The following is a 13,821-nucleotide window of genomic DNA, read 5'->3' as shown; positions in this document are numbered from 1 at the left end:
AATTAAAGCAAGTCCAGAAGTGCATTTAGCATGTACCAAGCTAGGAGACACTGCCAACTACCTACAACATCTCGCAATATGGTGATTTTAAGCCCATAAATTCCCCCAGCCAAGAACTCTTGTGGGGGAAGTTATGGGCTTAAAATCACCATATTAGAAGTTTATTTCGCAATATGGTGCTCTATGTGATTTCAAATGATGAAACAAGCTCCTAATTAAAGTTATAAAGCCATATCAAAGAGGCATCTCAACATATCAATCCCATTATTTTTGCAAATTCAAACTTCCTTGTGGCAATAAACTTGGGTTTTAGCAGGCACATCAAAATTCCACGCCCTTGAGCATGAAAATGCAACATACTCATATATGAAAAAACACATTAAAACATTTGGTTTTGCCATATATATTAATTACAACTAAAGAAAGTCATGTATCGCAAGAACCCTCCGGGAAACCCCTATTGTTCTTCTCTTAATTAGTTCACATTGCTTCAATTAAAACTCAAATTCCAAGTTCCCAAAGCATTAAAAAAAAAAAAATCAAAACATGATTCTAACAGCGAAGAACGAAAAAAAAAAAAAATCCAGCTGTACTTGCAATCCTTCACCAACGCCTTCAAGTCTTCCATCCCAAGCAGAAAATCTCAAGGAAATGAGGAGTAAAAATTAATAGAAAGAGTAACGTAACCTTTAAGATTTAAGTGTCTCCAAGTGATTGAACAAGCTCCCCAAAACCAAATACTACGAAATTATACGCTGAATGCTAACTGCCTTATCGTTCTCTTATAAGTTGGAGATGGTGAGTTCGATTTCCTAATCTCAAGTCATCAATACTTGCCTCTTTAAATTAAGAAACGAATAAAATGCTCAATGAAACTAAAATTATACATAGCAGTAAGCTGCCGGGAGATGTGCAAGATGAATTGAAGGTTGATACAACAGTAATTGCTGCGTACATCGCTATGTGGAAGGTGGTGGTACTTAATTATCATTCAACAATTACCTTGTTTTAGAGAAAAAGCTTATATTTATGCAAGTTCCCAAAACTTACAAAAGAAAAAAGATTACCTTTTTCCTCAAAAGAATTTGATTTTGAATTAGGATATATAAAAATACCATAACACTCTCGCTGGTATGAAGCTTCTTTCGTAATGGCTTCGGATTTTTCCTCCTCTTTTATTAGAGATGCTACAACCAATGTCACTCGTCTCATTCACTCTAACAACACGTACAGTTATCTATGTATCAGACATAAGTATGAAATCTTTGGGGTTCCTTCTTTCTTCTTCTTCTTCATCTCTAATCCTGCTTTGTTGCTTTTATATATAGCATCTCTCTGATCAGACATTTTCTCTTCTCATGTTCTCCCCACTTAATATTTTTCCTATTGGGAAAGACTTGCTGAATACAATTAATTAATTTGAAGCTTCTTTGCGGTATTAATTTTTGAAAATGGAAGCTATAAGGACCATAACCTTATTCTTCCCTAAGTTCTTGGCAAAATGCAAATGGCATTTAAAACAGGGCAAATAAATTGAAAGGTATTTAAATATCACAGGCTTGGTGAAGAGAGGCCTCATATAGGCACTCAGCTTTGTTTAGCAATATGCTCTTCTAGTCCTTAATGTAAGACCTAATTAACTAATTTGAGTGTTGGCACACAAAAAATTAACTAATTTGAGTAAATTAACAATGTTAGTTAAATTAGTTAATATATCTTCTTTAATTTCCCCCCTCTCTCTCCTACATGATTATTGTTAGGAGAATATCAATAGGGTTAATTTGAAAAAAATTGATAAAGTTCCGAAATAAATCTTTTATATAGGATCAACATCAACTCTATGATTAACTTCTATATTAAGGACTGGAGGAACATATGGTAAACTACATATAATTATTGATTGAAAGGTAAATTTTACGCAATCATGTTAATAATGAAATTCTAAATGAAAACAACATATTTATTTAATAGCGATGGAAAAAACATTTGGCTATTTCGCGTGATGTTGGGGGTACGGAATAGTGATAGTGGGTATATTTCTTGCTTTTCATCAGCGAGATTCTTTTTAAAAAATCGAAGGAATCTTTATGCCATGTAAAAAAGAAAGACATGCTTCAAACTCATATATATAACAGAGAGATCAAACGCCGAAAGTAATCTCGTATAGGGAGGGAGGGGTGGGCAAAAAGAGGACATGAGCATCTTGCATGAAAACATGAAATAATCTCACATGATACTCTTTTAGTCATTAATATAAGACTTATTTAACTAATTTGATTAAATTAAAAAAGTTAGGTAAGTCAGTTAATTATAAGAAATATGACATGTTTTTTTTTTCAAAACACCATAATCATTTTCCTTAATATCCTTCCTCTCTCTCCTATTTGATAATAATTGAAGGAGTGTTAATCGGGATAATTTAAAAAAAATTAATAAATATGAAAAATAGGTTTTATATTTAGAACCAAAATCAACTCACTAATTGGATCCTATATTAAGGACTGATGAGTATATTGGTTGCCTTTATCACACAAGGATTCTTGAAGAAGCAGGAAGGGGCGCAATTCTGACATATGTACAATATTCTAACTTCCAAATTTTAGTTATCCTCAGCCAAAAGTCTATGAAACAAATAAACTTGCATGAAACAAATCTAACATATAGATAATGGGAAGTTGGCATGTTGTTCACTTTGTATTGATATTGAAAAATTAGAACTCAGTGCAGAAATATGAACAAGACTTGAAAAAGCTGCCATGCATAACATCTTCGATGGAGTTAAAGTTATTGTCAAAGAAAATCAAAATGTTAACAAGGAATCTACTCACATCATTTAATGTCTGTAACATTCAAATTGGCATTCTTCAACTTTGCACCCAGAGACACAAGGAATCAATTTTGTGTGTGCGTGTGTGAACGAGCGTGTTTCTGGAGAACATAAAGGGTGATGGTGAGTTACCTAGGAAAAGAAATCATTCGATTCTTCTTCGTTTAGCAGAAAATATTTCGGCTTCCTCATTAATCACAATGTTGTCTTCTTCTTCTTCCAATTCTTCAACTTCACAGGTACTCTTTCCATAAGCATAAAGAGAATGCTCGGAAAGGATTTCACTACTACCACTAGTGCTACGCACGTTCACTGATGATCTGCGCCATTCTTCGACATCTTCCTCGCTTATCACACGCCACCCACACTTGCTTATCACAAATTTACTCTGACTTTGCAAACCAACTTTCCCAAACCCTTGTACTTTCTTTGTGCACTTATATTTTTGCGTATAAAAGATGAATTCGATCTGGCCACAGTCAACTACTCTGAAATTACTCCCAGGCAAATGAATCATCAGCATTTGATTGGGATTGTTTCCCATGGCAATTGTCCATGACAATTCCTTTTTGAAGAATTTATCTTGTGAAGCTTTATAAGTCAGCTGAAGAATTCGAGAGAACACATCTCCACCACATAAAGGAAGGTCTAGATCTTGCAGAACAATGCAAAGAGAAATTCCCCACCTTATACTTGAACCACAAAGATGACAGACGTCTACTTTTATTGACACAATGGAATCAGACGGTACAAAACCACCAATCACATTGGGATGATAATGATCAAGATCTTTACATGAGATTTCTCTCTTGGAAATTTGAACAACATGATTATCTTGAAAACCATCAACTTCATGAAGAAATTGCACATTTTGACTATGGAACCAAGATGGGATGTCAGTCTCCAGCGTCCACCAAACCTTGAAATCCATGTTATGCAAAATCGTTGATGGAAAAGATTTTGAAAAATCATTAGTAGTTGTAATCAAAACTGATAGAAATTCTGAAAGAGATAGTGGTTGCATTGAATGACAAGCTATTGTGTCTATCTGCTTTAGATTCGGCGGAAGATCTGGCAAGTATTTGAGCTTTCGGCAATAACTCAAATGAAGATGAGATAGAAGTGAAAGATTAGCAACACAACCAGCAGGAAGATGGGTAAATTCATTGTTATGTAGATTAAGTTGCTTCAATGATGATAAGCAATTAAGATTCTCAGGAATTGACCCATCATGGAGATTGCAAGAAGATAAGCCCAAAGACTTCAATGAGGAAAGACGTGAGAATGAGGGAGGAAGAACACAACTGCCCTCAGGTAGGTTGCTAAAATCATTCCCACTAAAATCAATGACCTCCAATGATGGTAAGCAGCCAAGATCATTTGGAATTGACCCCCCTTCGAGATTGCAACTTCTCATAATCAACTTCTTCAGTGATGCTAGACGTGCGATGAAAGAAGGAAAAACCAATCCAGTGGGAGCTTCACGAATACCATACCCAAATGCCCTTCGAACTGGGGAAAGCAAGCTCCTTATTAATGAATTGGATGTTGAACTTAGACCATTACATCCATTCAAATATAGCATCTTCAAATTTTGAAGGCTAACGATCGATAAAGGTATTTCTCTTATAGCAGTTCTACTCAAATCAAGCTCCTCTAAACACTCATTTTCATCAATATTTTGCGGTAATGAGGAAAATTTTGAGCAACCCAACATATTGAGAACTTTCAGGGATTTCAAATTACAAGTGGAACATGGAAGACAAACAATGTTTTCACAATTTTCCACTTCAAGAGACAACAAGTTGGTCATATTTTTCCCAAATTCTGGAAGCTTTTTAAGTTTTAAGCAGCCAGAAAGTATCAATGTCTTTAGTGAATTCATTTCCATTCTACTCGGAAGAGCTTTAAGATTCTTGCAATCTTTCAAATCCAGTAGAACAAGTTTGGTATGTTGTCCAAGTGATGGGTGGACTCCAGAAAGTTTAACGCAACCTTTAAGAATTAGTTGCTCAAGATTGGGCAGCATCGAGAAATCAGGCGTTCTTGTGAATTCTTCTGAGTAGCTTAAATCAATAAACTTCAACTTTTTTGACATCTGCGCCAAAAAAAAAAAAGGACGAGTAAATGGACTTGCTTTCAAAAAAAGATTAAGCTATTATTCATAAGGCGATAAAAAGGTTCTTACTTGTGTTCTCCCCCAACGAAGTTGTATGATCTTGCTATGATGCGTTTTCAGGAGCACAAGTTCATCAAGATGGGCAACACAGGGCAAAGAATTCAAAGGATAAGCTTTCCACTCAAGAATTTTTAATGAACTGGGAAGAAATTTGAGACCTCGAGGAAGGTACACATCACATAATATGATGAGTATTGTGAGGCTCCGCATCATAGAGAATGCTTCAGGGTCCCAATTCGCTTCATATGGCATAGGTGATTGAAGATGTATAAGTTCAACCAAATCAGTGCCCTACCAAAAAAAAAAACAATTTAAATATTGTAAATTACAGCAAAGTTTAATGCATTTCTCAATGGAAGCTGCTTACTTTGTTTTTTGTCATCACATGATCAATATCTTCCAGCGACCATAGCCTGCTACGTCTGCCAACATCTTTACGCGATTCCTCTATAACAATACTTCTGCCCATTTTTTGAAGGATATCGTGCATACCCAGATAACATGCACCATCATTACTATGATTTTCTGTCAACAAGCATTTCTCAACAAGTTCTCTTATTCCAAGTGTTGGATAAAGATCACCACATATTTCAAATATTTCTGTCACTTGGTCTTTGACCATTCCTTTAAAACAACAAGCAACATCTAAAAATATTTTCTTCTCCGTATCACTTAATGCATTATAACTGATTCTAAGCCTCTTTAGAATATTGCTTGGTGGAGACTTCTTGATTTTCTCCAAACCTTCTTTCCATTCAAGTTCACTTCTTCCACAAAAATATGAACCCAACACTTCAAGAGTTAAAGGAAGGCCTTGAGCATGGTGGATGACGTCTTCACACAACTTCCAATAACCTTCTAGAGGTTGATCCCTTTTAAAAGCATTCTCACAAAAGAGCTGTAGAGACTCATCATTGTTTAACAATTCAGCCTTATAAATTTCAAATTCTCCATGCTCTATCAATACATGCATATTTTTAGTCGTCACAATTGCTCTGCTCCCAGGACCCAGCCAACCCTGCCTTATACAAAGGTCCTCTAGTTGGTTTATTTCATTTATATCATCCAAGACAACTAGAACTTTTTTGTTGCATAGCAGGTTTCTTATTATATTCTTTCCATCATGTGAATCATCAACTTCTATGCCTTTTATCTTGAGTTTGGAGAGAAGTTTCCTTTGCAAAGCAACCAAGCCCTTGGCTTCAGAGCTTTCTTTCACATCAGCAAGAAAACAACTGAGGTCAAATTGGCGAAAAATTCTATCATAGACAACTCTCGCAAGAGTTGTCTTTCCAATACCTGGCATTCCCCATATTCCTATTAAGCGAACATCACAAAATCCAATCTTTAAAAGTGAATTCACTTCTTCCACTCTCGATTCGATGCCGATGAGCTCATTGTTGCAACAATATGGTAATTTAGGGTGTACCTTTGCCCATACTTCTGCTGTAATTTCTTCAATGAGTTTTGCTTCATGCCTGCACGTAGAAAGGAATAATCAAATGGTAATTTAGTATACCCGTGAAAGTTCTGTTCGATATATTTTTAGTTTTTAGAGGATTTGACAGGGAGAGAAGGCGAGCATATGTATGTCGTTTTATTGCTGAGTTGGCAAGGTTAAAGCTCTTAAGAAAATGTAAAATAATAAAGTTGTTGGCGTCCTTAATTATTGAAGTTTGAAAATGTCCAAGCAGGGTGTGTTGTGGCTTTCAAATCTATGTAATAAGGTATTACTCCCCAGAAAAATTCCTGATGACCAGAGGAAAATTACTTTGGTCCCTGTTCACAAGAATAAAGGGAATATGCAGAATTGTGCAAGTTACGGAGAGATTAAGCTTATAAGGCACACAATGAAATTGTGAGAAAATATAATTGAACATAGGTTGACGTTAGATACTTGTATTCTTTCGGATCAATTTGGGTTCATGCCAAGAAAGACTACAATAAAAGCAATTTATTTACTATGAGGGTTAGTGGAAAAGTATTGAACCAAAGGATAGATTGGCATATGGTTTTCACTGATTTGGGAAAAATACAAAAACAAAAAGCTTATGACCACATGCCAAAGACATACTTTTGAGAGCATTTGCAAAGAAAACTATGTGTGGCGCATGTATTTAAAGTCATAAAAGATATGTATAAAAAGGGGTAACAACTACTGTTATAATACTAGAGGTGACATAAAGAATTTTTCTCTAAGGATTGGCCTACATCAGGGAATCATCTTTGATCTCTTATTTGTTTAATCTAGTCCTAAATGTTCTAAATCAGCTTATCAAAGAAGAAGTTTCTAAAAGCATGCTTTTTGCAGATGGTGTAGTTCTTTTAGCTTAGTCTAGAGAAGAGATTAACTCTAAACTTGGGATACGGAAAAGGCCCCTAAAGTCAAAGAGTTTTCGTTTGAGTAGAAGCAAGACAAAATGTATGCATTGTAAGATTCGTAGTGAACATATATGTGGTAGAGTTGGAGTTTCACCTATTGAATAGAAAATGGTAGATAATCTTTAGAGGTGGTTCGGGCACATGCAAAGAAGGCTATTGAATGCCTTAGTGAGGAGCATTGATCAAATATTATGGAGTCTTTTAAAACATGATAGAAGAATATAAAAAAGAACACGCAATGCAATTATTTGGGGAAGATTTTTCGGTTAACAATCTATTCAAATATTTGGTTATTGATAGAGCACAATGATACCTTGTGTGTGATCCATATATGTGGCCAACCAGCTTAATAGGATAATATTCTGTTGTTGTTTATACTTTTTGTTCAAATAGCTTATCAAAATAAACTTTTTACCCCACATGGCTCATATATTTAGTTTAAACTAGATTGTGTTTCCCGTGCGTTGCACGGGATGCATGCAATTCGCGAACTCCAACCAATTCAATTGTATTCCACAATAGAATACTGCAATAAATAAAACCTCCTAATCTAATATTTTTTATGCGTTCCCTGCATGATTAGTAGAGAAATTATCAAAATCCATCTTCTATAAGAGCAGATGATGGACAACAACGATGGAAAGAGGAGGGTTTAGAAATGCCTAAATATACAAGAAACACCTTTTGAAATCATAGCGGATCAAACCCATGAAAAACATAGCATAGCTTTTCCGGGCAATCTGAATATATCAGCAACATAAATCTCCGAAAAAATGGAATGTGGATAAGTGGACAAACATAATTACAAAGGTATTAAATGAGAACAGTTATACATACTTGTAACTCCAAACTTAGCAGCTGCCTTTTTAGTGTTAACCCAAGAAGACATCTCTTTCGTGAAATACTATAAACTTAGTAATACGGCACTCAATGAAGGAAAGGGGGTGGAAGAAGAAATTTTTAGAGGGAAGGCTGAGAGACGAGATGAAGGAGAGGGTTTGAGTAGAACGTTGAAACCCAGATGAGATGGGATTCAAATTCAAATTTGAACTCAATGAAGTAACAGCGTGTAAGGCTGGAACTTGAATAGTATTTGAATTTTAAACTGTACTACCTGATCCGCTTACATGAGCATGTACTCTCTTGAGCCAAATACATTAATGACAAGAAGCCAGCTTCAACTTAGCCCAAGATGACAATCAAGTGGCTTGTGAACAGTGTTTTGTGAGAAGATCCATCAATAAGCCGTAAGCTTGGTGGAAGAGTTTGTTATTTGTTATTGATTGTTATTGATTCTTCCAACAACCCATTATATTTCTAACAACTTTCTCATGTTTATCGGAACTAAAATCAAATCTTTTTAATCTTAAACGAACTAACCCCTAACTGGTGGGGCCAAAACTTCTTCTAACATATTTTATACTTTATTTAAAAATTATTTTTACAATGCATGGGTTAACTAGGACACCCGTCTCTTAGAGTGTGTTTGGTTGGAGGGGAGGGGAGGGGAGGGGAGACGAGGGGAGGGAAAATGAGCCCCTCCCCTCATTTGGTTAAAAATTTTAAAGGGGAGGGGAGCTAAAATGTCCCCTCCCCTCCCCTCCCTCCCCCCATTTTGGCTCCCTTCTAAATTGGGGGTTTTTGGAGGGGAGCCAAAATTTTGGACCATTATGCCCTTATGGTTTTTTTAATATTTCACTTCTACCCATAAAATATATTATTATAATATTTATTTCAAATAAAAAATATATTATCCTAAGTATAAAAAATAAAAAATATATACATTATTATAATTAAAAATATATTATAAAATTATTTAAAAATAAAAAATTATTTAAATAAAAAATTATAATATTATAAACTTAATTGTTTTTTATAAATATATTATTTATTAAATATATTTTAAAGCTAGAAAAAAAGATAGCCTAAAGAAAATAAAATTTCATTTTTCTTAGAGCATATAAAATTTGTTAATTTGATTATTTTAAATATATTATTATCTTAATTAGAATAAAAAATTACTATACCAATTTTTTAATACACATATTAACATGATAAGACTGAATTTTTATTAAATTATATAATTTAAATTAAGATGTAAATTAATTTATATAATATATCAATAAAAAACATAAACTAATATGTAAGGGTAAAATGGTAAATTGATTATTACTATCCCTCCCCTCCTCCTTGAACCAAACAAGGGATCATTAAATACCCTCCCCTCCCCTCCTTTTTAATCAAACCAAACAAGGTGAGGATAAAACCTCCCCTCCCCTCCCCTACCCCTCCCTCCCCTCAAACCAAACAGACCCTTATCAAATTTAAGGTACAAGTACAGCGATGCACGCATCAATAAACACTATGACCTTTTATCTTTAATATAAAAATTAGTTGGTTAATTTGAGTAAATTAAGAAAGTTTATTAAGTTAATTATTTGTAATAAATGAGTGTTATTTTTCCTAAAATACCCTTACTAATCATTTGTATTAGCTAGACTTGTAACATGTACAATTACTACAATGACTACTTTGAAAAAAATAAATAACTATGAGAGACAAAGTACATTGAAATCTTATATTTAGGACATAATTAAATGTCAAAAAGCTGTTATATTAAGAACCAGAGGTAGTATTAAAAGAGTTAGGGTTTGAAAATTTTTCCTATTTTTCTCGCCATTACTCCACAATCCACATACATGGGAAAATGGGGAGTCGAAATTGATTCACTAGTTTTAAGTATCTTTTTAGGGGATTTTTGGAATGATATCATTAAATATTTTTAGAACTCTATTTTATACCTCTCATTTGATAACACAAAGTCGTTCCGAATTATTCCTTTTATACATATGCATTGATAATGGAGGGGGTATATGCCTTCAGACGAATTCATATGTGTACTCGAAATATTTTGTTTGCGCCCCAAAATCAAAATATTTTCATATTATTATGAACACACGGAATAATGATGGCATAATTTTGTATATGCTCAATATTTATGTAATTAATACTTGGTAAGGATATATTAAAGGAAAAAAATTGTCGCAATAAAACATCATAATAATTAATAAAATGATAGTTCAAAATATTCTGATGGGAAAAACATTATCCTTGAAAATATTTAAATTTATGATGGTGAATTCGTAAAAAACATTTGAAAAGTGCTCCGTATAAAAAATATTTTATCCAACAAGACATCGAAAATGCTTCGTAATTTTTTTTTTCAAAGTTATATTTTGAAAGTACAATTTGGCCCGGCAAGAAGGGGAAAATAATCAGAAATAAGTTCAAAAATAAAAGAAATATTGGATAAGATAGAGGATGGATGTAGGTTGCACATGGGTAGGGCCAGACCCTTACCTGAGACCTTGCCCGAAAGATGAATGGACTACATTTTGCAATCCAATGCTCAACCCCACCCAATGAGAGCCTGAGTATTTGCAGGCAAGGCTGTGCTAGGCTGGGTGAGATGGTCTTCCTCGCCCAAATAGTGATACCTTTTTCATATTATGTGAAGATCTTCATGGGTAGACTTACTAAATAATATTTTGGATTATAAATATATTTACAATTCCACAACTTAAAATATTTCAAGAGAATAAATATGAACACTATACTACAAATCCACATATCTATCTATCATTTTAGATCTCTTTATAATTACATAATCAAACACAATTTGATAGATCTTCACACAAAAGCCATGATCAAATATGTCCATGGAAGAAAAAACCAGACTGAACTGGCTAGTTCAACTAGAAAAACAATGAACCAGCTTGGTATCCGATCTGGCTTAGTAGGTGAACTGGTCAAAGTTCGAATCGGTGTTGACCCAGTTAAATCGGTCAAAACCGATGTTAAACTGGGTAATCACTGGTCGAAGTGGGTTACCTGGTTTAATTATTTTGCCCTCAAATTGGACCAAAACGATGTGGCTCTATGTTTTATAGAAAAAAACCCAAGTTTGATTGACCATCTGGAGAAAAAAAAAATGAAAAGAAGAAAGAAGAAAAGAAACTCCATATTTATTTTCCTGTCTGTCGGTTTTAAGCTCAATCTTCCAATCAAATTTCGCTAGTACTTGCAGTCGTTGTTTTCACTCTTCATTTCTTGCTACATAGCCGTCACTCACACTCTGACTGTTGCTGTTATATCTTCATCTCAATATTGAAGGAAAGACCCATGTTGCTCTTGGAAGGAAAGGAGAAAGAGAGGGGAGAAGAAAGAGACCCTAGTACTGATTGAAGGGAAGGAGGAAGAGAGAAAAGAGGGGAGCGTTGGGGAGGGAGGTAGAGAGAGAGGAGATAAGAGAGTCAGCACGCACGGGGAGATGAGAAAAACAAAGCCAAATGACATGATTTGATGGATGAGCGTGGAAGGAGAACAGAGTGGAGAAAAAGTAAAACATGTCAAGTGTTTACGTAGGAGATAAAGAGATAGAATAAGAAGTAAAAATAAAAATGTAAATATGGCAAGAAAAAAATTAAAAAAATAAAGCTAAAGGGTAAAATTTAATGCATTGTGAAAAGGGGAGAGAATAAAAAGGAAAAGTAAAAATAAAAAGATAAACTTGTATTTTTTTCATAACTAGAATATGAATATTTTTTGCATATTTTAATTAAATTACATTTTTTTTACATATTTTCATAATTATTACCGGTTTAATTCTGATCTAACCCCGATCTGACCTATTAATCCTTGAATCAGTGCACAATTAGTTTATTGACCGATCTAGTTTTTTATTCCTTGAATATTCCAACAACTTAAATCTTGAAATATTTAATTCTACCAACTATGTATACTACATATATATTAAATACAATTATATATAATGAATATATATTAAATATTAAATAGAATTGTATATGTAAACTCTAGTAGGACTAAATGGGTAGGTGGCATACCATGTTTAATACCCTGTCTAGCCTAAAAATGTCTAATTATTTTCCAGGCTACTTTTTTAGGATCAGGCTTAACATAATTTTAATGGGTTTGAGTGGGCATTGCGGGCTTTTGGGTCTCATGAGCATCTTTAAATGGATGGAGGAGCATGTGCAAAAATTAAGTAAAGTGATCAAAAGTAACTTGGGGAACAAAATAAAACTTGCCGGTGGTTGCAGTCGTAGCCAGATATATTTGCAGCTTCACGCAAAGCATCTCTCCATCCTTGGACCTTGTCAGCAAATCTCTCCCTGTGGCTTTTAAAGGCATCTCCAATGGCACCTCTTAGACGTCTCACATGAGATGGATCTATGTTAAAGAACACCGGAACCACTTCTCTTCCCAAAGATCGCTTGGATTCAAGAATCTTTTGGAGTTCAGCCAAACACCAACGAGAAGATGCATAGTTTGGGGAAAGAATAACAATGGAGACAAGAGATTCTTCAATGGCTTGGAGGAGTTCTTGGGAGATATCTTCTCCTTTCCTGAGTTCATCATCTATGAAAGTTATGATACCTCTTCGTTCAAGAGCAGCATGTAAGTGACCTGTGAAGCTATTGCGGGTGTCTTCTCCCCTGAAGCTCAAGAACACATGGTACTTCCATCGGGGCACTGTTGAGTTCATTGCAAATCGTGGGTTTGCTCAGAAGAATGAATTGAAGACGCGGAACAATGATTATAAGAGGTAGATTCAGAAGGGATCATCGGTTTTTGGTGCTTGATATATGCAAAAGGATGGGCCTGTGTGAACATTGTTGGTTCATGAATCCTTCTTAATCCAGCCATGACTTATGACTGGAAGGACAAGTCTTCGTCAAAGTCGTCTACCAATTATTTTGTCAAACTCGTGGTTGATTTTCTGAATTTACCATTTTCATGTTTCTATCTTACAAAATTATAATCAGCTAGTTCTTAAACAACCAGAGTATATAATTGACTTTAATTTCTCGACCAATGGCAATAAACACTTTCTACACCAGCTAAATTAACAACCAGAGTATATAATTAATTTAAATTATTTAATTTGTTTAAAAAATTTATTTCTAAATTGGTTCTGCTTGCGGCCGGTATGAAAAGGTAATATCAAATTCATTTTCTTTAAAAAAAAATTACTTTCTATTCATTAGCTAATATCACAATCGGTGTAGAAAGTAGACATTCCGGGGGATCGTTACACAAACCTCATTCATTTTGTCTCAAATATAAGAGTTAGTTGGAGATTTCATTTGGTCTTAAATATAAAATCTTAATATATTTGTCTCAAATATTTATCCATTTTGTTCTCAAGTAGTAATCTCCTATATATTACAAATGTTAAGGAATTTTCGCATGGTGGTAGCTTCAATACACATAACTAACAAGAATATTTTAAGTTATGTAAAACAATATCCATTTATTATAAATAACTATCTTAATTAATTTTTTTAATATTTGTAAATTAGCTATCTATTTTTTATATTAAAGATTGGATATCACACTTATTTTACTTTCT

General features: G+C 34.0%; 1 protein-coding gene across 1 annotated transcript; it reads right to left on the bottom strand.

Moving 5' to 3' along the window:
- Window positions 1-2,972: 2,972 nt before the first annotated feature.
- On the bottom strand, window positions 2,973-12,954 carry LOC114738299 (TMV resistance protein N-like). Its single transcript, XM_028926339.1, has 4 exons — window positions 12,497-12,954; window positions 5,374-6,484; window positions 5,016-5,297; window positions 2,973-4,925 (listed from the first exon to the last, which is right to left on the bottom strand). Exons 1-4 carry the CDS (start codon window positions 12,952-12,954, stop codon window positions 2,973-2,975), a joined length of 3,804 nt encoding a protein of 1,267 aa, XP_028782172.1.
- Between the last annotated feature and the right edge of the window lie 867 nt (window positions 12,955-13,821).

Source organism: Neltuma alba, unplaced genomic scaffold, assembly GCF_004799145.2.
Source record: "Neltuma alba isolate B1F8T4 unplaced genomic scaffold, ASM479914v2 tig00013571_pilon, whole genome shotgun sequence".
Lineage (NCBI taxonomy): Eukaryota > Viridiplantae > Streptophyta > Magnoliopsida > Fabales > Fabaceae > Neltuma > Neltuma alba.
The sequence above is the reverse complement of the archived record's forward strand: the minus strand, read 5'-3'. Positions and strand labels throughout refer to the sequence as shown.